This window comes from Motacilla alba, chromosome 3 (assembly GCF_015832195.1).
Source record: "Motacilla alba alba isolate MOTALB_02 chromosome 3, Motacilla_alba_V1.0_pri, whole genome shotgun sequence".
In the NCBI taxonomy this organism is placed as follows: Eukaryota; Metazoa; Chordata; class Aves; order Passeriformes; family Motacillidae; genus Motacilla; species Motacilla alba.
The window spans coordinates 74,668,939-74,694,480 of NC_052018.1; the positions used below are offsets into that span (position 1 = coordinate 74,668,939).

At 39.8% G+C, this 25,542-nt stretch overlaps 1 protein-coding gene across 1 annotated transcript; it reads left to right on the top strand.

The window, feature by feature from the left end:
- Positions 1-5,975: 5,975 nt before the first annotated feature.
- Positions 5,976-25,065, top strand: SFT2D1 (SFT2 domain containing 1). Its single transcript, XM_038131476.1, has 8 exons — positions 5,976-6,150; positions 12,254-12,340; positions 14,119-14,201; positions 17,559-17,640; positions 20,047-20,082; positions 20,827-20,885; positions 22,238-22,267; positions 24,445-25,065. Exons 1-8 carry the CDS (start codon positions 6,088-6,090, stop codon positions 24,482-24,484), a joined length of 480 nt encoding a protein of 159 aa, XP_037987404.1. The 5' UTR covers positions 5,976-6,087; the 3' UTR covers positions 24,485-25,065.
- The last annotated feature ends 477 nt before the right edge of the window (positions 25,066-25,542 follow it).

A 25,542-nucleotide genomic window follows, 5' to 3' on the forward strand; every position in this document is an offset into this window, starting at 1 on the left:
GTTGTTTTTGTTTGGGAGTGTTTTTGTTATTTTTGTTTTGTTTTGGAGGATTTTTCCTTCTAAGATTTCTATATAAAGTGAATGTTCCCTACTGTAAAACCAGCAGAAAAATCTCTTGCCCCCAGTGCTAACAATATGGCCTGCCAGCTCTCAGAGAAAACGTATTTGTAGTAAAGTGTAGTTCTCCATAGCATTGAGGGTTGCCTTTTGTTCTCCAGACAAAACACAATGGTGTCATCTGAGCAAGGACAGCACAGCAGAGAATTGGGTGGAGAAAGTCTCAGTAAGTTTAGTGACAGAGGAGGCAGTAAAAAAAGGGAGAGTTTTCTCCTTGGGACCAAGACAGGTTTTGACATGGAAATAAAGTGCTTAGAAAATACAGTGCTAGACTAGGACAGACCAGTCTCATAACTACTCCAGTGTTTTCCCTGAGTTCTTGCATGAATGCTGATACAAACTCTATTATGGTCAAACTAATATGTAGAGCATCAAACTACCAAATGCATTTACTTCAACTGTGTGTGTTTCCAGTGTACATGAATCTGTATTACACTGGTATGGGTGCAGACACAAGTTATTTCTTTACCTGCCAGTCCTAAGAATGTGAAGGCACTTAAAAAGAGCAGGAATAAAAAGATGAGATAGAGACAAGTAATAAAATAACCTATTAGAGTGATATGTTCATATCACTTAGTCCAAAACCCTTAATGAATACAATCTGTTTCTTCATGCTCACGTGACAGACTTCAAAGTTAGCAGTAGAATATAAAACAGTAATATAGGAAATATTCACAAGCACAGTTACTCAACCACAGTAGCTCTCTTAGATTTTCAGCCTGTGTCTCACAGGGTGCATTGGTCCTATCTGCATTTGGGGAAGAACAGCGCTCACTGCCTGATGCAATATGACGGCAGTTCTGCTTCTGTAAAGCTGGAGTATTTCTGCTGCCAACTTACACAAAGGCTAAAAAGATTGTTCTGATTGAGCAAGACATTGCTGCAAGTTTTAAAATCTCTATAAAGTAGAAAAGCAATCAGTCTGATGTTTAAAATTAGGCAATTTCTTTATTAAATTAATTGTGGAGAAGTCTGTCTCTCCCCACCCAATCCCTTTCTGCCTTTGCAGGTCTAATACCTACCAGGACATTGCATTTGGTCACTGTGGCAACCACTTAAAAATAACCAATGTCCATTGAATCAACTCAATAGCAGCCAGAAGGCAGAAATATTGGTTTTTTGGAAAACCTGCTCTGAGTGTCATCACTGGGTTCCTGCTCCTTCCAGATCATCACCTCTCTTTATCACATGGCCTAAGCCTGACCATGATATTGCTCTCTTCTTTTTCTACTTTTCATCCTTTCCCTTTCTTCCCACCTTCTTTTACAGCAGGTTTCAAGTAACTATGGCAACAAGGCTAGGAATTTTACGCTTATTCGTTTCATCTGAAATCTGGGTCATGTCTTTCTTATTAAGTGAAACTTGTATGGAGATAACTGGTCCAAACCCAGCCTCTGGTGCAAGAGCAGGTAGTGTCAGTTATGGCAGCACTTACATGGTGGCTGTATTTAGTCATTGTGTTAGAAAAATGAAAAGGTACAAAGTAAGCCACTTAAAATTTGAAAAGTATTTAATACTTTTGAAAGTATTTAGTACATAACTTACTCAGAGGAGAGCCATTGCTGTAACTTGCTCTAATTGATGTTGATTTATAGGCTGATAGGAATAATTTTCATAATAGTTTTTCCAGTCCTAAGGTATGTGTTAACTAAAGGGGTGCCTTCTCAGAGTGGTATCGAGTGATGTAAATTATATCAGTATCCTCTTTCAAGAGGAAATGTTATGTCTCCTGACAGGACAAGATATTAATCTCCTCTAATCTGTCACTGCAGTTGGACTCTGACTGGATCTGAGATCACAGTTTCAGGACAGAAAGATCTCCAGATTTTAACTTGTTTCAGTGCCAAGGGAGTAGCAAGATTATCTCAAATGTTCCTATCTTGCAGATTTGGACATACCACACCTCCTTGCACCTAGGATGACTTAAAATCCTAAAACAATTGTTGTGTTTCTTCATGGGGGAGCCATGCAAAGCAACAATTACAAGGTATTTTTGTACACACTTGATTCCGTGGGTCATCTGCAAGCAAAGCAGAAAGCCAGCAGTGTGATCAGTAACCTATCTATTGCTTTGTGTGTCTTATACTGTAACTTGGTAAACATCAGCATCAGCTCTCAACCAGATTATTGTTAGTAACAGAAAAGGTTCAAACATTTGGCAGGGTATCCAGTAGTGTATCAGCTGACCAAGTGTCTGCACTACCTGATCTGAGTTAATGATGCCACACAGAGAACAGCTCACAAGGTTGTTTGGTACTTCCTTGCATATGTGTTGTTTTGGCCCAGTGAGCCAATAAAGGCTTTTACCTTTTCCTCTAAAGCTTTGCAGTAGCTCACAGTGTTCCTGTGAATCACACACACCCCTGGCTACTACCAGGTGCCTGCCAAGCACACTGGGAAGTAGCTCATCTGTGGCTGGTTTTTGTATGCCTGTTTTCTAGATCAGAGACATATGAGAGGTTATTTTGTGTCCCTAGAGTAGTGATGACTGGATCTGGAAAGGTTTGAGTCACAGCAGAAACAATTACCATGAAGCTGGATGAAGCCACCATGTGGCTTCTGACTTAGGCTGATCTGCAGACAAATTAGAAGAGATGGGTTTCCTGAACTGAGGTGTAAGAAAGGAGATACCTTTTTCAGCTTTTGCTTCCTTGTTCCTTGTTTTTGGATCACCACTACCTGTCGCTGTCAGCAATGCAGGCTTGATAGAAGATGTTCATAATTGAATTTTCAGAAACACAGGATCTTTTGAAAACACACGAAGGGCATTCATTCCCCACTCCCTTAAGCTCCCTTCCCTTCAGAGGCCTTCAGAAGCTGCTGCTTTGTGTGATGTGAGCTGTTTGCACCACACAGCAGAATTGAGGTGGGATCTCATCAAGTGGAATAAGCAAGTCCCCAAAGCAGCTCTACATTTTGTTTTCTACCATGTTCCCAGTAGGTCTCTGTAGGACCACTTGTTTAAGATTCCTTACAACCCCTGATCTTGAACTTTCAGCAGTATTCATTCAAACATCCCATTTCCAAAGGTAAAGAACACAAAGGTTGGGAGGAATATAGGACATTAGAGCCCTACATTATGACCAGAGCAATCACAGAACTGTTATTTTTGTGGAATATGTGTTTACAGGTTTACAGCTGTTAGAGCTACAAGACTGAAGTCTACAGATGCTGCTCTATGTACATTAAAAGTATGCCACCAACTACATCAATTCAGTAAGTTGGCTGAATTCACACAATTTTCAGGAAGACAACATTACCTACCAGATTTTCTAGTTAGCTTCAAATTTAGATGCAGATACATGCAAACCAGTAAGGTCAAGAATCAATGACACTTGTAAGCAAATCACACCATCCCTTACAAGCCTCAGAGAAACTGAGGCTTGCAAATCCATAACTTATCATAAAACCAGAAAATATCTTCAGATGTGGTAGCTTTGTGATCTAAAGGCATAATAATACTTTGTACCAGCTATTTTGACTTGTGTTAGCAAAATAATTTTACCTTTTTAGAAAAGCAGAGTAATTTTTTATCCTGCTGCCTTATCAGCCAAAGTTCATCAGTACAGAAACACTGAACAACACAGGCCTTCCAAACTGCCTCTTTTTCATGGCAAGGTAGTGACTGTCTCATGGTATTTCATGATGGTACAGAGAATTAAGAATTTCTGTTGAGCAGAGAAATAGGAAAAATACATTTGGGGTGACCATGACAACCTTTTGCTCAAGAAAATACCAAGGAAACAAAGAACACCCTTTGTCTCATCCAAGAGTGAAACAGCTGTGGGTTCCAGGCAGGCTGCACAGCCCAGGCAGCTGCTGGTGGGAAGAGGGGACAGCAGTAGGATGCAAGCTGGACACCCCACATTGCCCGGGAGTGCACTGTTCTTCTCTGCTTTCTCTGTGCACTTGTTCACAAAGAAACAAAAGAACAGCTTCAGCTGGCTCTCTGCCAGATGCTTACCTGCCTGTACTCCCTGTCCTACCAGAAAGTCATCAGTAATCCAAGGCACAGCCAACCACTCCTGCTTAAAGTCATGCAGACCAGAAGGCTAGACTCAGATTTAGATTTGCTGCATCTATCCATATCTATAAATTGGGAGGGAGGAAAAAAACCAAAGAGAACTTTCTTGGTTTTATATTTTGCTCTGACATATGCTTTGGAATTAAAACACTCCTGTAACAAGTAATTTTGTACAATTTTGGGGGCAACTAAGAAAGATGATTTGTGCACACTCAGACACACCCTCATATACCCTCTCCATTCTTTCTCCTATTTCTCCTCCCCTTCTTGCAGGGTCATGGTTATATTGTTTCCTTACACACTGTCCTCCTTGCAGAGGTCCTTGCAAGGTATGGGCAATGCCTGGCTCAGGAGACGTTCTGTGGTTCTTTGGTTACTTCCACACAGCCCTGTCTGCAAGTGTATCTTCCATTATTAATTTCAGCCTTGACCTAAAGCTTCCTGAGATGCTAATGGCCTGTTATCAGGCTGGAAAGGTACAGTTTGTTCCAAGTGTTTCACCTAAAAGCCAAGGTAGAAGGCACATGGGAAACTTCCCAAGTGTGTGTGGGAAGGTGAGGAGGGTGGGAAGGGAAAGTTTCTGTCCTAAGGGCCTCACTGGGGGCTCTGCTGCCCTGGATTTTATCAAGTTCCATTCACACAGCAGCATGTTACACAGACCTTATCACCCATCTCCCTCTCCTGTCCCAGCCCACACTGCTGTCTGCTGTCACTTCACATGTGACACCTCGATCCATCCCTCCAGTCACCAGCCTCATTCCCCCTGCAAACTAGTCAGGCCAGTGCTGAGGTGTTGGTCCAAGCGCAGACGCACATGCAGAAACAGCACCAGAGGACACACAGGGTCAGCGTCTAAAAAGAGCAGGACAAGGAAGACTTAGACCGAATGAGCAGGCTTGAAGAGGGCAGAAGATGGCAGATGAAGTGTTGCTGGGAACGCGCAGGAAAAGCTAAGACACAGGGCAGCGTGATGGCCTCTGCCCCACCCCTTCCTACAGGGGCAGAATTTAACGGGGCCACACTGGGAATCTCTAGAGGAAGGTGTGAACAGCTTCTCTGTAATCCCATTTATCCCCACACCACCCATTCTAGCTGGAAAAACACCTGGCTTGCTCGCAAGTGGGCATCGAACGCCCCAGTCATCCCCACTTCAAGGAGTGCCGAAGGCGCTGGCGCTGGGTTTCGCAGCGTGCCTGCCGGCTGGCAGTGAGTGACCAAAGGCCCGGCCCGCCTGCACCGTGCCCCTGAACAGCCAGAGCGAGCCGGACACTGCCGGCAGCTCGGAACCACATTGTGCTCCAGGGCCATCCGAGAGCACATGGCACAGCATCGCATCCAGATGCTTATTGGACACATCCACTGAGGGACACTACACAACCTCTTGCGACACTCTGTTCCAGTGCTAGGTCACCTGCATAGTAAAGACGTCCTCCCCCGTATCCAACTGGAACTTCCCGTGCATTATTTGAAGAGCCAGGCTCTTCTCGGTGGTGCCAAGCAACAGGACCACAGGCAACGGGCAGAAACTGATGCCAAGGAAGTTCCACCTGTACGAGGTACCCCAGCACCAGCGTGTCATAAGGCGGCTCCACCGTGGCCCTGCGCACTCGCTGTGCTCTGTATTCTGTGTTCTACGTCCTGTGTTCATCGCGCTTATGCAAATCACGCTGCCGTGCGAAGGCCGATTCCGCGGGCGGCGATGAAGGCGGGGTCAGGCTGAAGAAGCCCTTCTTCCCCCCGGGTGCCTCCAGCCCGGGCCGCACCGGCTCTCCCTGCCGCAGCCAGCGCAGTCCCGCGGGCAGCCGCGGCCGGCACTGCGCAGGCGCGGCCCCGCCACCGCCCCGGGGCGCGCGTCACTTCCCGGCTGGGCCGGCGGCCCGCGGCGGAGCGCGGCCCCGTCCCGCCCCATCCCGACCCCGGCGCGGCCCTGCCCACGGAGGGCCGGCATGGAGAAGCTGCGGCGGGTGCTGGCCGGGCAGGACGATGAGGAGCAGGGACTGACGGCGCAGGTATGGCCTGACGAGAGCCCGCTCTCCCTTCCCCTCCCCGGCGCGGGCCGCGCGGGTCGAGCGGCGCTGGAGCCTCCCCGCGCCGGGCCCGGGGGCCGCTGGAGGCTCCCCGCGCCGCCTTCCCCCGTGCCCGGCCTGCGCACACGCACACCCCGCTCCCGGTGCCTGCCCCACCGTGTCGGAGCGGGGCAGGGCTCGGCAGGAAAAGGACAGACCGGAGTTTGCGGCGTGCGCCGAGGGACGAGCTGTGTGGGCAGCAGGCTCTACCCGGAGGATGAGTTTTGGCCGGTTACTCTTGTGTGGAGCTTTTGGCTGTGTTGGTGGCTTTGGGTCCTTCGGTTTCTCCAAGTTTTTCTTGTGCTTAAGCAGGGGGCAGATAACATACTATGCTCTCTTCCAACCCGACTGAGTCTGCGATTCGGTGTAAATTGCTTCTCCATTCCCTTTTGCCCTTAAATTTGCAGAAACAAAAGTTTTTTTTAGACACACATCGATTTGTGTACATTCTGCTGAAGTTACTTTTTGCTCCTTACTCCTTAAGTATGGCTTAATTGTTCTATTTCCTTCCCACCGTCTTCCTCTTCCTCTGCGAGTTTTTTGTTTCGTTTTTACTGTGTTTGAAGACCGTACATTCCTGAGAACTAATCTCTAAGTTGAAGCAAAGCTGAGCATGCTTACAAAGAACTATTTATTCCTTTAGCTCCCTCTTAACTCATGTGACTGCAGGTCAAAGTGCCCCACATCAAGGAATATCTTGCTGCTGCTTGCTACTTCCAGGGCGCTGGAGCGTGGTGGAGGAGGCTGGAATGTACCTGGGATCTGAGCTGTGGCTAACAAACCTTGGGGAACCAGCACAAACTGAGCATAGCTGGCATGATATTAGGTCTAGCAGCTTGCTGCTGGCATGCTTCATTTGGTTTTGCACTGAGCTGCCGTTGGTCTTCAAGGTTCATGAATTTGGCCTCTGCCACAGCAAAGCACCTAAATTGTGTCCACTGATTCTGGAAGCACAGAATCAGTTTGCACTTTGCCCTTTCACACCAGAACTGGCTGCCAGCCTTTGGGAGGGATGCTTCATCTTCTGCTCTTCTCAAAGAAACACTTATATTTCTGTTAATCTCAGTTCAGTTCCAAGAGGATTGATTATTCTGCCATCACCAGGCACATTTCACACAAGGCACATGATAGTGACATAGAGTTTTCCTTCACTTGGTGCTTTGATAGTTGTTTTAAGGTGGCAGTCAGTAGATAAATGCCTACATATTTATTGCTCTTGTATTTGAGTTTTATATCCTGAGGAGAGAACTCAGCTGAGAATGTGTTTTGTTTGTTAAATGTTACTAAATAAACTATATAGGATTTCACTATTGCATGTAATGATACTGGTATAGCCAGAAAAGACTTTAAATAAGAAAAACCTGCCTATACTTTAAGCCTGTCCGGTACATAATAGAAGAAAATTATAAATGTGTCTTTGGAGTGTCATGCTGATATGAACCAGAAAGATCTTTAAATAAATAAATACCCTTTGACTTAAAAAAAAAAAAAAAAAATCAAGTGTTCGGGTCAGGCAGTTTCTCAGCTGTATTTTTTTCTCTCAGGGTAGCAATGTGTTTGTAGAACTGTGGAAATCAAGTCTCTATTTAGAGAGGAAATTCATACGTGACCTTCACTAAAGCTAGAGCTGAGTGGTGCTGACTATTTTTAAAGTGTGTGTATTAGAGCAAAAAAAGTGTGTGCACCCATGCAGAGAGGAACGCTTGGTAAGAAGTGGGGCTGTGACAGAAAGTGTGAGGTTATGCATTGTGTGTCAAAAATCTTCAGCTGTTTCCATGATCTTTCTGGAGACAAGTCATGTGTTTGGCTGAAAACAAAGGCCCTCTCTTTGGAATATCTGATAGCTGTGTAATAGCCATCATATGGTTCACGTCCATAGATGTCTCTGGATTCTTTCCCTTGGTTTTTGCAGAGCCATTATAATGAAGTCACAAGTCATTCCTGCTAAGTAGAAGACAAGTCTACAATGAAAGAACTGTGTGATGATTCAGTGAAGTCTTTCTGTACTTTCTAAACTCTTTAGATGACCAGTTGTTGTTTCTTGCTGCAATTAGATCTATTATTCTAAATATATTTTTTAAAAAAGTGATTCATTACCAAAAAGATCAATAATAAATAATAAGTGTAGCAGTGCTGTGATGTTTTCGGGGCAGCATCATGCTGTTTAATTTTATCAACACCAAAACTAATGTAAAATCAGTCCATGTGACACATTGGATGTTGCATGACACCTGCTTAAAGCACTCAATAAGACTTCAACAGAGGAATAGACCAGGTGTTTCTTGTATTTTTATAAGAAATTGTGTATTACATTTCTAATAGATCTTATAATTTATTTCTTATGTCACACTTCTATTTTAATTTCAACTAGTGGTAGAAATAAATATAAGTAGGCCTGTTAGGGAAAGATGAGAATATATCTCTATAAATATTGTTTCACTATGGTTTAGAAACTCAATTCTACAGATTTACTCAACATTTCTTTGCATTTTCTCCATTACTTGCATATTTACCATTGAGAAAAGATGTAATTGTTAGCTACTAGATTAGTAAAATAAAGTGGTTCTGTTTTTCTGTTTGGTCATGTGGAAGACTTTATAAAATCAGTAATTTATGGAGAGAGCCTAGGTGGATGTTCAGAGCTACAAGAACTATTTTTGATCAAAAGCAGCCTTGTGGATTATCATTGATGTTGTTTATTGTGTGTCCAGTGCAAACTCTCCAGCAGTGATGCTGTTATTGCAAGCCTATTCCTTATGTTTCAGAAAGTCTCCATTCCAGGTTCTGGTTTCCACTTGAGGTTTCCTCTTGATTTTTGGAAGCCTTTCTTTCATGTACTATTAGCTTGAAATAGCCTGTGAATAAAAAGCTTTACTTCTTGCCCAGGAGTTTCGCATTAAAGTTCAGCAATAGAAAACTAAGGATTTCCTTTTTTATTTTTTATTTCAGTTTAATTTTTTTTTTTTTTTTTTTTTTTTTTTTCTTAGAAACAAGCTGATAAGCAGTATGGCAAGAAGGGTATGTTTTACAGGAACACCCTTGCCACCACTGCTGTTCTCCACACAAACTACAGATGTGGAACGTGCCTGGAAATTTTGTCAGCCTCCTAAGTAAAAGCTTTTGCTAATCCAAATACCATAGACTCCAATGACAGCTCTTTTTGTCTGAAATCTGGGATTAGCTGTATAATTCACGTCAGACACACAAAAAGAATCTTTAGCACCTATGCGTTATTTCCTGCTTTTGTTGCAAGGGCAGCTTAGACTTCCTTTTTCTTAGGGTTCATAGTCTCTGTTACCTCAGGGTATCCCGTGGTCCCTAGTATAGAAATTGCTGCCTGCAGCACATGTGGCAGGGTTCCTGCGCTGTCAGGTCCTCAGCTTCTAGAGTGAGCCTGCACTTGAGCACAAGCTGGTGTCTGTGGTTTATACCGCTGAACTGTGTATCTGTAACTCAACTTTTGCAGCAAGGTGCTTCTCTGCAGTGGTGAAACAGGCGTCTTGGAAAGGCAGTGAGTTCCATTGCTTCCATGAAACCCAAAAATATAAATTGTAGAATATCCTGACTTGGAAGGGACCCACAAGGATTATTGAGTCCAGTTCCTCGCTCTGCACAGCACCATCCCCCAGAGTCACACCCTGTGCCTGAGAGCATTGTCCAAATGCTTCCTTAACTCCCTCAGGCTTGTGCTGTGACCACTTCCCTGGGAGCTGTTCCAGTGCCCAGCCACCCTCTGGGTGAAAAGCCTTTTTCTAGTATCCAGCCTAAACCTCTTTTCACAGCTTCAGCTGTTCCCTCATGTCATGTCTCTGGTCACCACAGATAAGTGATCAGTGTCTGCCCTTCTGCTTCCTCTTTTAGGAAGCTGTAGACTGCAGTGAGGGATCCCTCCCCTTAGTCCTCTTAGGTATTAGGGACTAAGAAAATGCATTACCAGATCCCCAGCTTCAGGATTTAGAGCACTGTATTAAATAGGTTCATCTTGACAACATAAATGGTGGCATCATTGGGAGTGGTTGGAAGGATGAGCCTTCATTTTAATACCATTTAATGTATTTAGTCTTATTATTACACAGAATGCACTGGCAGCCCTCTTGCCACAGCTTATGTTCCTGTAGTTCATGTGCATATATAGTCAATCAGTTTTTAAGAATTAAATCCATAAAATGCATAAAACTTTTTGGGGTTTGTGGTGTTTTTTGCTCCAAGCCTTTGTGTGGTTCTCTTATTTTTTGTGCTGGATTTTTTTTTGTTTGTTTGTTTATTGTTCACCTCTTAACTGTTAGGGATTTAAGTGAAGATAAAGCTGTTTTCAAATTTATTTGAAGAATGAAGTCTCCTGGTAGTCACTTCAGGAGCACTGTCAGATAATGAGATTAGAAGTAGAAGAGCAGAAAGTGGCAGCAATGACCTGATGCGCCTGAATAAAGGATTTATCTTCATCCTTTCCACGTTTTCTAGGCAATCTGAAATGTGTGTGCTAGGTTTACTGATATTACTGGCCTATCTACACTTCATTTCTGAACACAGATGGAAAGGATTTTTACTCTTTATTTTTGTGTGTATGTGTGCTTCTGATTAGCTGTATGAATAGGTGTAACTGAAAGCATGATTGAAATGGGTATCTTCAGCTATGTGCTACCAGCTGTTCCTGCTCTTCTTAAAAATGCAGGCATTCAGGACTCTGACTGTCAAATATGAGTTAAAATACTAAGTCATCATTCAGTTACTGTTTTTGTCTGTTTCTTTAATGCATACATAAGGATAAAGTGTTGGACCTAGCAAGGTAAGCTGCATCTTCTGACCTTTGGAAAATTCTGTCATCACAACACCTTTACATGTGTGTGCATGTTACAGCTTTTTATTAAACTAGATACAGATTCCTCATTTGTATAAATGTGAAATTGTTCTAAGCAGTAACCAAATTTCCTTGGTTAGCTTACCACTGCCTGAAAGAAAAATTTCACAGAGATAAAGAGAAATATCAGACTCATTGGCTGGGGAAGGTATATCATGTATGTTTGGTTAATAAGTCTTGATTAAAATACCTGTTGACTAAATAACAGGAGAGCACTTTTGCCTGTGACAGCTGAACAAATAGGAAAGTTGTTTATTTAAAGTAATTTTATGTAAGCTGAAGCAACACTTCACTTAATAGGCCAGTTTAGAGCAGAAAGTACATTTAATTGTAGTCAACTGGAGTAACATGAAATGCAGTGTTCTTACAGCATGGGTGGAGATGAGCTGAACATATCTAGCACATCACTTCTGCTGAAAGGGGCCTTTCTGCCAGATACATGGCCCTGCTTCTTTCCTTACATCAGCCCTGCTGCTTTTCTGACAGCTTGCAGAGCTGGCTTGGCTCATTAGCCAAGTCATCAGAATAGAAGGAACACTAATTCTGTTCTCATGTCAGGCGATGTGTCAGGTAGCTCTGCTCATTAGGTTCTGGAGTCACTCTGGAGAAGCAGGAAGTGAAATATTCCCTTTCAGCAAGTTAGCTTAGTCTGATGAGACAAACTTTGCCTACACCTTCAGGAAGGTAATTGGAAGAGAACTTGGAGTTGTAATGCTTGCAGTGGATACTGGCATTAATATGTACAAGGGATCCTCTCTAGTAACAGGGAAAGGTGGTGATGTCTATAGGAACCCACAGTGTTACACAAATGGATTCATTCCTTTGAAAATTGCTGGAAGGTCTATTCATTCTTTTGATTTAGTACAACTGTGACTATTTTCAGTTGTGTGGTGATTAAAAAAATCTGTTTGAAGTGAAGCAGCATTGCTTGCATGCCAGAATATACATTTTTGGGTTTTGTCTTTTTTGTTTGTTTGTAAATATGTTTCCATATGTTCCAGATTGATAATATGATTTTGTAATACGAAAGAATTCATACACAAACTGTCAAGCAAGGTGAAATAATTATTTCCAGCTAAAAATTATTTTGTTTGAAATTAAGGACTTCAGTGGTAAAGAAAAAAATGTCCTTTAGATTGTTCTAAACTGGGTTTGTAATATCCTCTTTTTTCCTCTCTTCTTATTAAGGTCCTTGATGCCTCAACACTCAGCTTTGGTACCCGAGTCAGATGGTTTGCCATATGCTTTGTTGCTGGCATTTTATGTTCTTTTCTTGTAAGTAAAGTCATTTTTTTCCTTGGGCTTTATTATTGTTCTACAGTTAAACCTCATTCATATTCCTCTTTTATGTGTGATTTTGTGTTTGCTTTATCCTGCGTTCTAAATTTTCTGTGCATTTATTTAACTGGACATTAAATGTATAATTGGCTGTTGATCTCTAAATTATGATTTTCGCCATTTTTCTTCCAATTACAGAAGTGAGCATTTTTACTGTAGCATAATACATTTTGTTACTAAAAGGTTTGAACACTGACGAGATATGCTCTATTTTTGTAACTGGTGTATTAGAAAAGAGCTGTGCACCCATCTTATTTTTTTTTAATCACCAATAAAGGGAAAAAAGAGAGGGAAGCTTGAAAGGTTTTTAAAGGCTGAAGAAACCACAAGTGTGTAGCATGTCACACTCAACGAATCAATGGGTGTGGTTGCGTGATGACACTTGAAAAACCTGCTGCACTGCTGGTGGTTTTACAGTCGGCAAATCATGTCGTGTTCATCCCTGAACTTTAGGGGCTGGCAGGAGCCTGCAGCCTGCAGTTAAGAGTTGAGATCTATTAATTGCTTGGCTCTGTCAAAATCTAACACAGGTAATTTGCAGAAGCAGGCCATTTTTCAGCTGCATGGAAACTCCCAGAAACAGCTGAAAAAACACTGGGGAAGTCCTCTCCTTTTCCTCCTTCTCTTTTTTCCTTCCTCTCCCTTTTCCTTCCCCCCCTTCCTCCCTCCCTTTCTTCCTCCCTCTTTTCCTTTCTTTTCACCACAGATTTCCACTGGAATTGCAATTGAGTAGAATGCAGTTGCTTTTTTGTTTGGTTGGGTTTTTTCAGGACGCAGTGTGCAGATCTTAGTTTGTTTTGCTTCTAGCAGAGGCTTTCTTTAGGCTCTGACAAGCTGAGAAAATTGGGTCTGTACAGCCTGGAGAAGGTTGTGTGGCACCCTCATAGCAGCCTTCCAGTATCTGAAGGGGGCCCACAGAGAAGCCAGGAAAGGGCTCTTCATTGGGAGCTGTAGTGATAGGACAAGGAGTAATTGGTACAAATTGAGAACAGAGATATTTAAGTTAGATATAAGGAGGAAATTCTTTATTGTGAGGCACTAGAACAGGCTGTCCAGAGAGGTTGTGGATGCCCCATCCCTGGCACTGTTCAAAGCCAGGCTGAATGGGGCTTTGAGCAGCCTGGTCTAGTGGGAGGTTGTATCTAGGTGATCTTTCAGGTCCCTTTCCTATGATTCCTTTTCTCCCTGATCATCATAGGGAACTGTGATCAGCAAAAGGCTTTGGATGTTTTTAAGTTCAGTGGAAAGAAGAGACATCTGGAAGTCAGATTTTTAAAATGTTTCTATTCAGCCGCCGTGTGTATTTAAGCTGCAAGTCTAAATGGTTGATTGGAGAGAGGAGATGGTGAATATTAGTGCCGCTTTATGACATTTTATCTTGTGTGCAGAGGTGTAGGATGTACTGTGGGGCATTGTAACAAAAGTAGAAGGGTTGTGAAATAGGATATAAACAGTACAAATAAATGTGTTCAGTGATATAAATAAACTGCCTAGTTGTAAAAATATCCAGAAATCCAGTGAACCAACACATTGTTTGCCAGCAGGTGGCAATAGAAGTGTGCTGGGGAGTGAGTGCTGCAACTCTGAGAACAGTGGCTCTGCTAGTGTATGTCAGAATTATGTTCTTCATAGTATGAAGTTGTATTTATAGGCTATGAAATCTAAATAAATTCAATTAGCTAATTGCAAACGTGCCAATAACCTGTATTTTATAGGGAACAGCATTGCTATGGCTCCCAAAGGGGATCAAACTTTTCGCAGTGTTCTACACCCTGGGAAATATTGCTGCTCTTGCCAGGTATGATTTCTTAGTTATTTGTTTTAGAAAAGTACCTTCCTTTTCAGCTGCATTTCCATTTGCTTTTACTCTAGAGTGCTGTCTATGTTGTATGTAAGCAACATTGTTTTATATTGAATGCTAATAACAAAAACTTGTTTGTTTTACAGTGTTGTTGTTTATCAGTTATCGTACACAACTGTTTGTGGGCACATCACAACTGGTATCTGAAGTATGAATAACAATTTGCTAGCTGAATGTTTTTTGCTTTTTACATCTAAGTCCTTCTGCCAGGTACAAAAGTACCTCAGCTTCAGGAGCAAACTGGTAGTCTGCCCTCTGTGGATACTTTGTTACTGGAAGGAGCATTTTTTGCTTCTAACAGAGAGATCATCCCCGTTTCCAAGAAAACTTTCAAAAAGGAAACATTCAGGAAATCCTTGTTTTGACTGTAAGGCTGAAGGCAGAATCTAAAATTTGCTCATAGTGTATTTTTAAACTCTCTGATTCTTTGAAATGTTCCACATAACAGTCCTAAAAGATTTGCCTCTAAAAGGGGGCCCTCTTAAGATTTAAAACTTTGCTTTCACAGTTTGAAAGGCACAAAAGAAACAACTTAATGTCCCTAAAGGATTTTCAATTTCTGTTTTTCCTCCTTCTCTTATTATCTTAGTGTAGTTGAGGCATGGTCATGGGACTCAACCCCAAGGAGTCTGGTCTTGACTTTCATGGACTCTGACTTTAGTCAAGTAACTTAACTTTTGAGTCAAAGCTTTGTTAATCTGTTAGAACTCATGTAATGTGGCATTAACGTTTGAGAAATGTGAAAGTACTGCTTTTCCTCAACAAATATGTTAGGAGACAATAATGTCTGTACGTCATGACATTGGGTCTCAATTGTAGAACTATTCCATCTCATACTAAAACAAGACAAGAAGTCAATACTGGAGACAGGCAAAGCTAAGTGTTTGCCTTTCTCTCCCTTATCTTACTCTTTATTCTTCGTTGTTGGTTTGGGGTGAGTTTTTTTGGTTGTGCTGTTTTTACCTGGTACTTTGAGTGTGTTTTCACTTCTTCAAATTAAATGAGCATTTTAGAAACGTAGTACTAATAACGTCTAATTGAGTTAAGAGGAAAGTTTGTACAGACTAGTATTTCTTTCAGGAGAATGCTGAAAAATTTTAGTATGCGCTCCAGCTAAAATTGGAAGAAAAAAGAAACCCATTTTTCCTTCAGTACTCCTTTTGAATATAAAAAACAGGCAACTGTGTTCTAAGAACAGTAGGAGATGAAAATGAAGTCCCAAATTGACAAGCAGATTTAAATTTGCCAGGCTTCTTTGCAAGTCTGTATTTAAACCAAAATGCAGTTACTACTCTTACTAGCCTGTTTAGTCCCCTCTAGCTTGCTTTTACTATTGTTTTCTAACCATGAATATGAAAACAATGATGCTTACTTGATTGTTCTCAGGGATGATGAGTGTGTCTCTACAGAATGGTGTATCTAAAAGAATTATTCTGTTTAATTGGAGGATGTCTAGAATTTATTTCCAGACATTTTTTCTGCTCCACATGGAATCTCTTCTTGTCTCTGGTGCAGCTCTTGTGATGTTGATTCAGATTACAAACAGTGAATTTTGCTTTCTATATTTTTTCTGTCTATTTTATGTGGTCAAAACTTAATTCCTTTTTACCACTGTGTTTTCCTCATCCCTATCTTTCCTCTAGCTAACTAATATTCTAGTTCTTCATATCCCCTTTTTTTGGTATTAATTTAATTTTATGGCTCAGCAGACAAGATGAAAAAATACTGAGAAAAAAATTAGTTTGGATTGCATTGAATATAAAACTTGTCTTTTTTCTGTTGAATTGTGAAAACTTTTTTTCATTTAATATGGACATTTGAAGTCTGTCTGCATAAGATAAAAAAAGTGAAGGAGATACATGGGCAAAGTTGCTGGTAGGAGAGCATTTGGATGTAGAAGATTGAGTTCTATTTGTTGCCTGGAATGTAGATTCCCATATTTCTTCTATCATAGAATGCTTATGATTGGTTTCACGAGGAAGCTCTATCAAACTCTTCCCTGCTTCATTTCATATAAAAAAGAATTACTAAAGAAGGAGTTAGACCAGGTTTTCTGCTCTGTAGTAAAGCATTCAGACCACCACAAGATTACAGGTATTTGAACTCTCTCATTAAATTCTTGTGTTTTCTACAAAGCAGAATGACAAGGAAGAAAGAGACTCATCTCAAATATTTGAAGCCAGAGAAATACTCCTGAGGTGGTGAACTCTTAGTTCAGATGGCATTTCTTTGCAAAAAAAGGTACAGCGTGTGGTGTTGCTGATGGTCTTCATTCTCCCTTCAAGTTAACTACAGAGTAGAAAAAAAGCAGGAGGATTAATACAAACTACTGAAATTTTTTCCTGCCTTTTTGCTTGCTGGGTTTGACTAAAAGAGGTAGAGCTTCCCTGTAATCTTTATTGTAGCTAAGTGCATTCTATCTGAGAAAAAAAAAAATATTGTTAAACAAAAATTTTCTACAGCAGGTTGGTCTTTGTAGTCTGGACATTATTTTGGCAAGTCAGTTGTTGTAACAGCTTCAACACAAAATTCACTAGACTTCAACTTGATAACTCTGCTATACTTATAATGTTTTGTTTTGGTAACGTAAAAAGCTCTAACCACTATATTTGTTCACATTATGTTTCCTAAAATCTTGGATATGATCTCATTTACTTCTGCAGTTGAATTTTCTCTCTTTTTTCTTTTTTTTCTGTCTATTATGGTGCTTGCCATCTTAAAATAACAATCAAAACATCTTTGACCACCCACCCATCTCTAAATTCATGTAGAGCTACTTATAGTCATAGTTCAATCTCCCCCCATTTAGTATCTCTTAACATGATTTAAATTTAACTGTAACTACACTGCTTTCTTAATCATCTTTATTTATAAATGGCATTCAGCACATTGAACAGATTATTAGTTGAAATGTGTTTTTTCTTATTTGATGGAAGAGTTTGTGAAAAACTTGTGTTATTTCTTAAGTATATCCTTGTTACACTCCGTCCTCTCTTATCTCAACCAATATAAGTGTTCTTACTGTTCTTACTGTTACTTTTTTTTTCCACTATGGTAATATTTTGGAAAGAATTTCGTGACCAAGGGTGACTCATAAACTGTTTCCAGGGCTAAATTCATGGAGTATTTCACCTTCTGTTCTAGTTAGTCTCTGTTGCTAAGCACTGAAATATCTTTTTTTAAAGCCTTTGTAGTGATCTATCTGTTGGAAAACTGGTTAATTACCTACTGTCTTTTAGAAACAGTTATTTGAAAGTGATTTAGAGTTTGTTTTGGTTTTTTATCTCCTATTAGTACGTGTTTCCTGATGGGGCCACTGAAGCAACTGAAAGCAATGTTTGATCCAAAACGATTAATAGCTACGATTGTGATGTTGGTAAATATACTATCTTTCTTTCCTTTTATTAAAAAGTTTTCCTTTAGCCTCAAAGTTAAATTTGATGCTTTTCTAAAGGGAGGTTGTTTCTCAGTCTGCCTTTTCCTTCTGCAGAGAAATGACAATCAAGCTGTTAGGCTCTGTATGTCACAAAGATCATCTAGCTCCTTTCTCTGAACATGTATGTTTTTGTTAATTATTTTTTAATTAATCATTTGGAGTAAAATGTTCCTTTTGAAATGAAATCTTTCTTAGTAAATGCTAATGGCTAAGTTAATTATTTTTAATTTATTTTCTAAAATATTTTCTTTAAGAACAAGGGGAGAGACTTTTTTAGCTACTGTGGTAAGTCAGTGGCCACCAAGTATAGCTTGACAGTTGTTTGTTGGCTGCAGTTTGGTCTTTAGAGGTCAGTGCTTCAGCACTTTCAAAGCAATGGAGAAAATTAATTTATTTCCCCAAAGTCTGGCAGGCCACATGTTCAGCTTTGAGATTCTCCATTGTGACATCCCTGGCTCCTTTACTTCCACGACCATCATTTCTTCTTCCAGAAGGATGGAAAAAACCTTCTCCCCAGTATCAGAATTCCTATCCCAAAGCTCTCTATTAGGTAGTTAAAACAACTTTCTCCCCTTGCTGCTTCTCTGTTTAATACATTTCTCTCTTGCTTCTACTGATTTATTTCAACTTTGATTTTTGAAGTGTAGTTGGCTTTCCTATTCTCTCTATCATATAACTTGTTTTTCTAGTTTAGTTGAGTAAGAAAGTCTTCATAATTCTTTCTGGATGGCTGTCATATGGAGGTTGCATGTTCTTCATCTCATGCACCCACATAAAAAATTAGTTACTATCTTATTTGAGAAGCTTACATTTGCCCCTGTCTTTTGAGGAAGTCACTTGATCATTGCTTGGACTCCAAACTGTGTTCAACAGAGGTTTGTTTTGTTTTGTTTGAGTGTTTTTGTTTTGCTCTGTCACTATTTTCAACTCATACCAAGTTACAAGTCCTAGGAAGGTTATGTTTTGTAGGCATGAATTAAAAATGTCCAAGAATATCTCCAGTTCTGCTAGAGTCTGTATTTGCTGAACATAAATTCTCCAACATTTTACAGCTGTAGGCTTTTTCCAATGAAACTGAGAGCCTAAGCCAGACACTTGAACCAGCAGGTACAAAAATTATTTTGCTCTGATGGATCCTGTCATCCACTGTGCTCAGACATGGTGACAAAGAAAATAACTTGCTTTGAAGGCTGTAAAAACAAAACATATCAGAGAAATGGAAGGAGAACAGAGAGCAGAGCACACATCAGAGACCTACCTGTGCAGAGAGGCTACCAGCAAAGTTGGGAAAATGAGAATGAAAGGTTTCATCTAATAGTGAACATGAGTATTGGATGAGAGCCAAGACTTTTAGTATGGAAATTTCAGTAAAACATAGAAGAACTGGTAAATTTAAAGTTATGAAAACTTTGGATGAATTTGACCATTTTAATCCCCATCCTAACACAAAGGTAGAATTGTAGGCAATTCAGGAGTCACAAATGTGCTTGGAAAATTTCAAGAATGTGTTACTTTTCTTCCTTTTAATAAAATGCCAACAAATTTTTTTTCAAGTGAAAATTAATTTGTGGTTTTGTTCTGTTTTGTACTATGTGTAAGGAAAAATGGAGGAAGCCAGGTAAGATCTAGTGGAAAAGAAGTGATGATTAAGCTTGCACAAGTGGTGTGATTATTTGGCATCGTAAGCCATATCTTTGTAACATTCCATCCAAAGTGTTTAAGTACCTCGAACAAAGCTTCATGTGAGCTTTTTCACTGTACCTGAGGCAGCTGCTCCCTAGTGGACTCTTTATTAGGGTCAGAAGATGAAAAAGCGCTGGCAGATGAGGCATAGCCTGTATTTGCCAGATCCTGTAATTGAGAATGGATGTTTTTAATAGGGTGTTGTTTGTAGCGATGCACACATCTTTCTTGTCAGAGGCAGGTGTTATGAACACCAGGTTCAAAATGATAGTATGTACTGGAATAAGAGAGTAACAGTTCTTGATTCCTTTCAGTAAAGCTTTATCATCTAAGCCCACCTCTTAATAGAACCAACAAATACAGGTGCACACAGTGGCTTACACTCCTGCTGGTTCCTCAAGTCAACTCCTGCCTTGTCTTCCTTTCAAGATTTGTCCTAGCCCTTCTGGCCATGTATACCTCATACTGTGCTTTGAAAAACACCATGGAATTCATTATATAGTCGCTGTGCAACAGCCTTTGGCCCTGCTTGTTTCATAAGTCAATTTTAAAGTGCTGATTGCCCACTGAAAACATGGGAATGGTTACTGTACTTGCTTCGTTATATAAATGAGAATTGAGTATTCATTCTTTTTTTTGCTTTGTCTCTCCTTCTCTCCCCAGCTTTGCCTAATACTGACTCTGTGTGCTGTATTCTGGGTAAGTGAGAATACTTTTTTTTTCTAAAAAGCAATCTCAGTTGGTTAGTTTATTAATTGTATAGTAGCTTTAAGATACAGTTCAGTGGTGAAGCAACGTGTGTGGTGTTTTTGTTGTCAGCTGCAGTTGAGCTCAGGGGGAGTGATGAGCCTGCTGGCTGTAAAAGCAAATGCATCCTTCCACCTGCATGTGATGTAGAGGAGAATGCAAAATCTAGAGCATCAGGTTTGGTCTGCAGACCTCTGGAATAAAAACTAAGAAAATCAGGTTCAAATATTGTTTTGTTTCAGAGATGCATACTTATGTCAGAAAATACCGGAGAGTGTATAGCCATCTTCAGAAGACATGGATACAGAATATTAAGCAGCTTAAGACAACAGAAAAAAACCAGAAGTATCTTCAGGCATCTTGGTTGAAACCTAATTGTAGTTGCATTCCATAGAAGTAAATTTGTCACTGGAATGAACTTCCATATTTGCAGAAGTAGAGTGATGTGAGTCATTAACCCTGATGTTGTTAGGTGTTTCCAAAGCTAGAAGAGATTTACATAGGATCATGTTAACGGAGTGATGGATAAAATGAATGGAGAGTTTTTGAGAAAGAAACAGCAAACTAAGACAAGGAAATTCAGGCATTGTCAGTCAATTCCATTCTTGATTGATCAGTCTGGGCCAATTGTTTGCAGTATAGACTGGTGTGGTGCAAAATGAACTAATTTGCAGTATTTGCTTTATTTTTGTTTAGTGGAACAAAAAAGGTTTGGCGATGTTATTCTGCATATTGCAGTTCTTGGCAATGACCTGGTAAGAGTCTTAAGATTTCTTTTAATTTCTTCTCCCTGCCCCTACACCCGCATGATTATAAACCCATATATATATGATTCACATATAAGTATGCCCAAATGCTAGCCTCAATCTGTTTTTTCTCAGCTAGGTTGTGTAACTCCAGCAAAATCTATATTCAATCGTCTTGCAAAAATGGTAATTTGAAGTACATTCTGCTATGTGTGAACTTATCTGAAGCCTTATGAAAGGAATACATATGCAAAAAAAAATTGTCATGCTTTTTCTGTATTGTAAAAGTATACTCTCCTCTTTTTTGAATTCTAACTAGTTTTTGGTTTTTGAAGTGAAAGAAACTAAAAAACATTTTCATAGGGTACATCCTGCCCAGGAATAAACTGGGTAAAGAGTGGGTGGATGTGAGAGGGTGAATTTAGTGCAGCAGGTGCTGTGATGACCAGGGGCTTGGGGGCTGGATTTGGCAGTGTGTGAGTGCAGTCAGGTGAATGCTTGCAAGCCTGGCAGAAGTTCTGGAAGTTACTGCCTTTTCCACAGCGATACTCACTTGGTGTCCTTGTCCCAGGTGAATTACTTGGTGTCCTTGTCCCAGGTGCTCACTCTCAAGCAACCCAAGGTGACCACAGTTCTTGCTTGAACTTGCCCTGAGTACACAGAGTCTGTCCTGAATGTGGGTCTGAGGACAAGGAACCATTTGTTCAGGACAGGGACTGTTGGGCATGGTGCTGGATAGGGGGAAGGCCGCTAGCTCAGACTGTGCTCTGTGTGTTTGCAGCAGACTGCTCACATTTGTTAAGTGTCCTGGTGTTTGATCAGGCTGGGCATGAGAACAGAACACTGCCTGGAGGCTTGTGAGAAGCAAGTATCCGAGAATAATAGAATTGTCAAGGGTCAGAGTGTCACACTTGTGGAATATTATTCATCTTACAGCATGTATCCGTATTTAGTTACATAAATAATATGATTAGATGTATATTTACATAGTAATTTAGATTGGAAGAAGTTGTCTCTATCATCTTGAGTACCATTTTCACACAAATTTTCTATTCCTTTTGCATTTGGCAATAGTAAATATGTTTTTTAAGTGCATGTGGAATAGAAGTTATGAACTACATTAAAAAAAACAACAAAACTCAACCAAACAAAGAAAAAGTAAACCACCAAATCCATGTCACTGTTTAGTTCTTGTCCAAACATGTCCTCTTTTCTCAGGTAAGCATTAAATTGAATAGGTAATCTTGTTTAAAATTTCGTTACAACGGTTGCTTTTATTAATGCTAGCCTAAAGTGAAATAATTTGGTTCTAGGAGAGACATGAACACTCTGCAAATATACTTTTTTCCTCTTTTTTTCAGGTACAGTCTGTCTTATATTCCTTTTGCAAGGTGAGTCTGCATAATAATTTCCATCTTAACAAAAGTCAGTTACCTTTATGCTGGGGAAAGGCAAAAAGTACTTTACATGTGTGGAAAAATATGACATCCTCCTTTTAATTTTTAGAAAATGGCATAGCTAAACTTGAAAGTCATGCTGAATATAAGCTTTTAATAGAAGTACAATACATAGTAATTCTCTTTAATAAATTTCTCTCTAGTTTCCACCACTGAAAATGAATCAAGGTGTTGTTTAAATAATGTCTAATGATTTAACAATACAGTGATTCAATAGTGACTTTTCTGATATTAAAATTAGAGGTAACTTAGGCATCTGAGATCCTAGTTGAAAGCAAACAAGCAACATAGTGGCAGCTTCTGTTTCTATTTCTGAATTCCTCCATCATTTCTAGGAGGGGCAAAGGCAACGCTTTATCTTAATTTTGGCAAGCTACTCTCTTTTCTTTCATTCTTCTGTGTACAAAAAGGGAATGAAAGCAGACCAAACACATAGTGAAAACACATGCAAGTAATCAAATATAAGAATCTGTTTTTTCTATGATTCATGTAAAATGCAGTTTAGTCTTCCTGACAGTGGGTTTTTAAAAAAAATTAAGTGCTTCCATGTCATGTAATGAGGCTTGCTTTAGTAGAGGTGTGGGGAAAAAGAATACAAAGTATTGTCTGTTGCTTTAATCTGGTATTTTCCTGGAGCTTCACCAAAAAATCTGTTTTTTTTAAAGCTTCAGATTTCATCTGGGAAGGATTTTTTAAGATAGTTGTTTGTAATTACAGTGAATAAAATAACTGAGCTCAGGCTTCAAACTGTCATTTTACTATTTCTGACAACTCGGACTAGCCCAGACAGAAGTAGTATTCTGAATTCTTATAGGTCCAGTGGCCATGAGACAGTCTCAGTAGGTTCATTCCTTTTTTTTTTTTTTCTTTTTTCTGGCTTTCTCTGTAGAGGAAGCAAGTTGAGCTTCTGACCTCTCTGATTTTTCTTCCCTATCAACAGTACTTCTGAGTTCTGGGCAGAAAACATTAGGTTATATGCATCAGTTAATTTCTTTGGGTTTATTTATCTATTAGATTTTATGAGCCAAAGAACTGAATTTTATATGGACTGTTTTTAGTAATACTGTGTTTTTTTAAGGGATTAGTGAGTTACTTGCTTATGTGGAGAGGTATGATAGATTTGTTGTGTAGACTTTCTTATGGGAACAATGATCTAAACCATGCTAAGTGCCAGAGAACAGTATTATGTCATTTGTTTAAAGTATGCATTTCTCTTGATTTCATGAAATTATCATTTCTTGGTTTAACTCTTTTCATGGTTTGCTCTTCAGAACAATTTACTTGTTCATGGGTTTGTTGGGGTGGGGTTTGTTGGTTTCTGTTTATTTCTTCCTAAATTAATGTTAGCTCTCCTGTTGGCCTGGCAACAAAAAGCCCCACCAAACCAGACCCAAATGAAAACAACAAAAATGCAACAAAACCAAAACCCATACAGCTAAGTGACTTTTAGGAGAGATGATAGTATGTTTCTTTATTTTTTGAAACTGACTAGCAACAGAATACAAATTCCCCTCCTTAGAAAGTTGATTACTTTTCTGGGAAAAGGAAAAATACTGGAGACCAAAGTGAATTATCTGAGTGTAACAATCAGAAAACAGTTAATTGTTGATTGAAAAAATGTAACCCTCCAGAACTTCCAAAGCTTGAGGCTGAACCAGCTCTCTCCATCCTGCACTGTCAGTGCACACTTCCAACCCTTCAGCCTGTGCTTTATTTCCTGCACTGTGACGGTCCAGCTCCGATATGGCTTGGAGCCCTGGCAGCTGTGCCCTGCGGGGGACTGGGTGCTGCTCAGCTGAGCCCTTGCTGGGCAGCCTTTGCAAAATGGGGCTCTGCCCTTTGCTCAGCCTCCCAGAGTGCTGCAGAGCACTTCCCAGCACTGTGTCCACGTTTCAGCGTGGCCTGCAGTGCAAACAGCATGGAAACCCTGGCACTGACCTGGCCTGAGCCTGGGCTTTAGCTGGGTTGGTGGAGGCACTCACACACAGATCTGCATTTGATCAACTCTTGATATGTCTTTAATTTCATTTGTATTTGTAAATAGATAGTGGTTTAGATGTTTATAAACAAAACAACAAATCTTAACTGACTTTTTTTTTTTTTTTTTAAAGGGATGCTGTGATTAAATGCTTCTCATCCTGTCTAGGGTAAATGAAAACCAGGAACCACTGTCCACTTTAAAAGGCAACTTTTTTCCTCTGTAAATTTTGCGCAAAAAACTCTACTTTGCTGCTTCCAAAATACCCAGTAGCAGTTTGGTATTTTCCTTGCCTTTTGCACTTGGGAGATTAAATAATTTTTACTAGAAAGAGGTTTTTTTAATAAATTTGGAGATGTATTTGTGTTTACCCTGGAACTTCCATGTTTTTTTCTAACAAGAATGTACATTTAAATACTTCATACAGAGTAGTCTTAACACTACTTTGTATCCAGTAACAGTTAATTCCCCAGTGGAGGCAAGTCACTAAGGCCTGGGTAGTATGCATAGAGGTTTCATTTACAGTTCTGTCTAAAACTTGCAATGTGCCATTTATGTTTGTATATTATCCATTGTATGCTTTTCCAAAGACAGAGTTTTGTAAACATTGTAAAGATTTGGAAGGTTGTAATTAACTGCTCCTTTGAAATGTCTATACATGTGCCTTATGGAAAAAACTTAATGAGAATGTGAAAGGAGTGTTTAAAACCTGTTGGATTTTATTAAAAAAGTTGTATTTTAAATGTTTTTTTTTTTTAAAAAAACTTTCGTAGCTAAATACTTTTTACTACAAGAACTTATGGCTAATGTATAAATGGGACTTGTGAAATAAATTCATTTTAAAAGTGCCTAATACATTTTTGTTTAGGAATCAGCTATAAAGGGCTGAAAATTTCAGCATTACTCTTGAATAAAAATGAAAATATAAATGTTTGTATATGACTGTATACAAATTTGTTTGATAGATTTGCAGAAGTGACCTTAAAGGTTCTTCTAGTATTTAGACAAGCTGTTCATTCTGACTTAATCTGATAATAGATTGAAGTACTCTAACACTTTGCATGGCTCTCGTAAGAGATTCTCATTTCTGATTTTTTTCAGCTAAGAACTATGCAGTTATTCTGGAGCAAAGTTAAATCTTTAATGTTTGGTTGATATTGTATTGCAGGAGGTTCTTTTTCACACAGGATGGATGTGCTTACATATGTGTGTTCAAAACTGACTTGGTTTG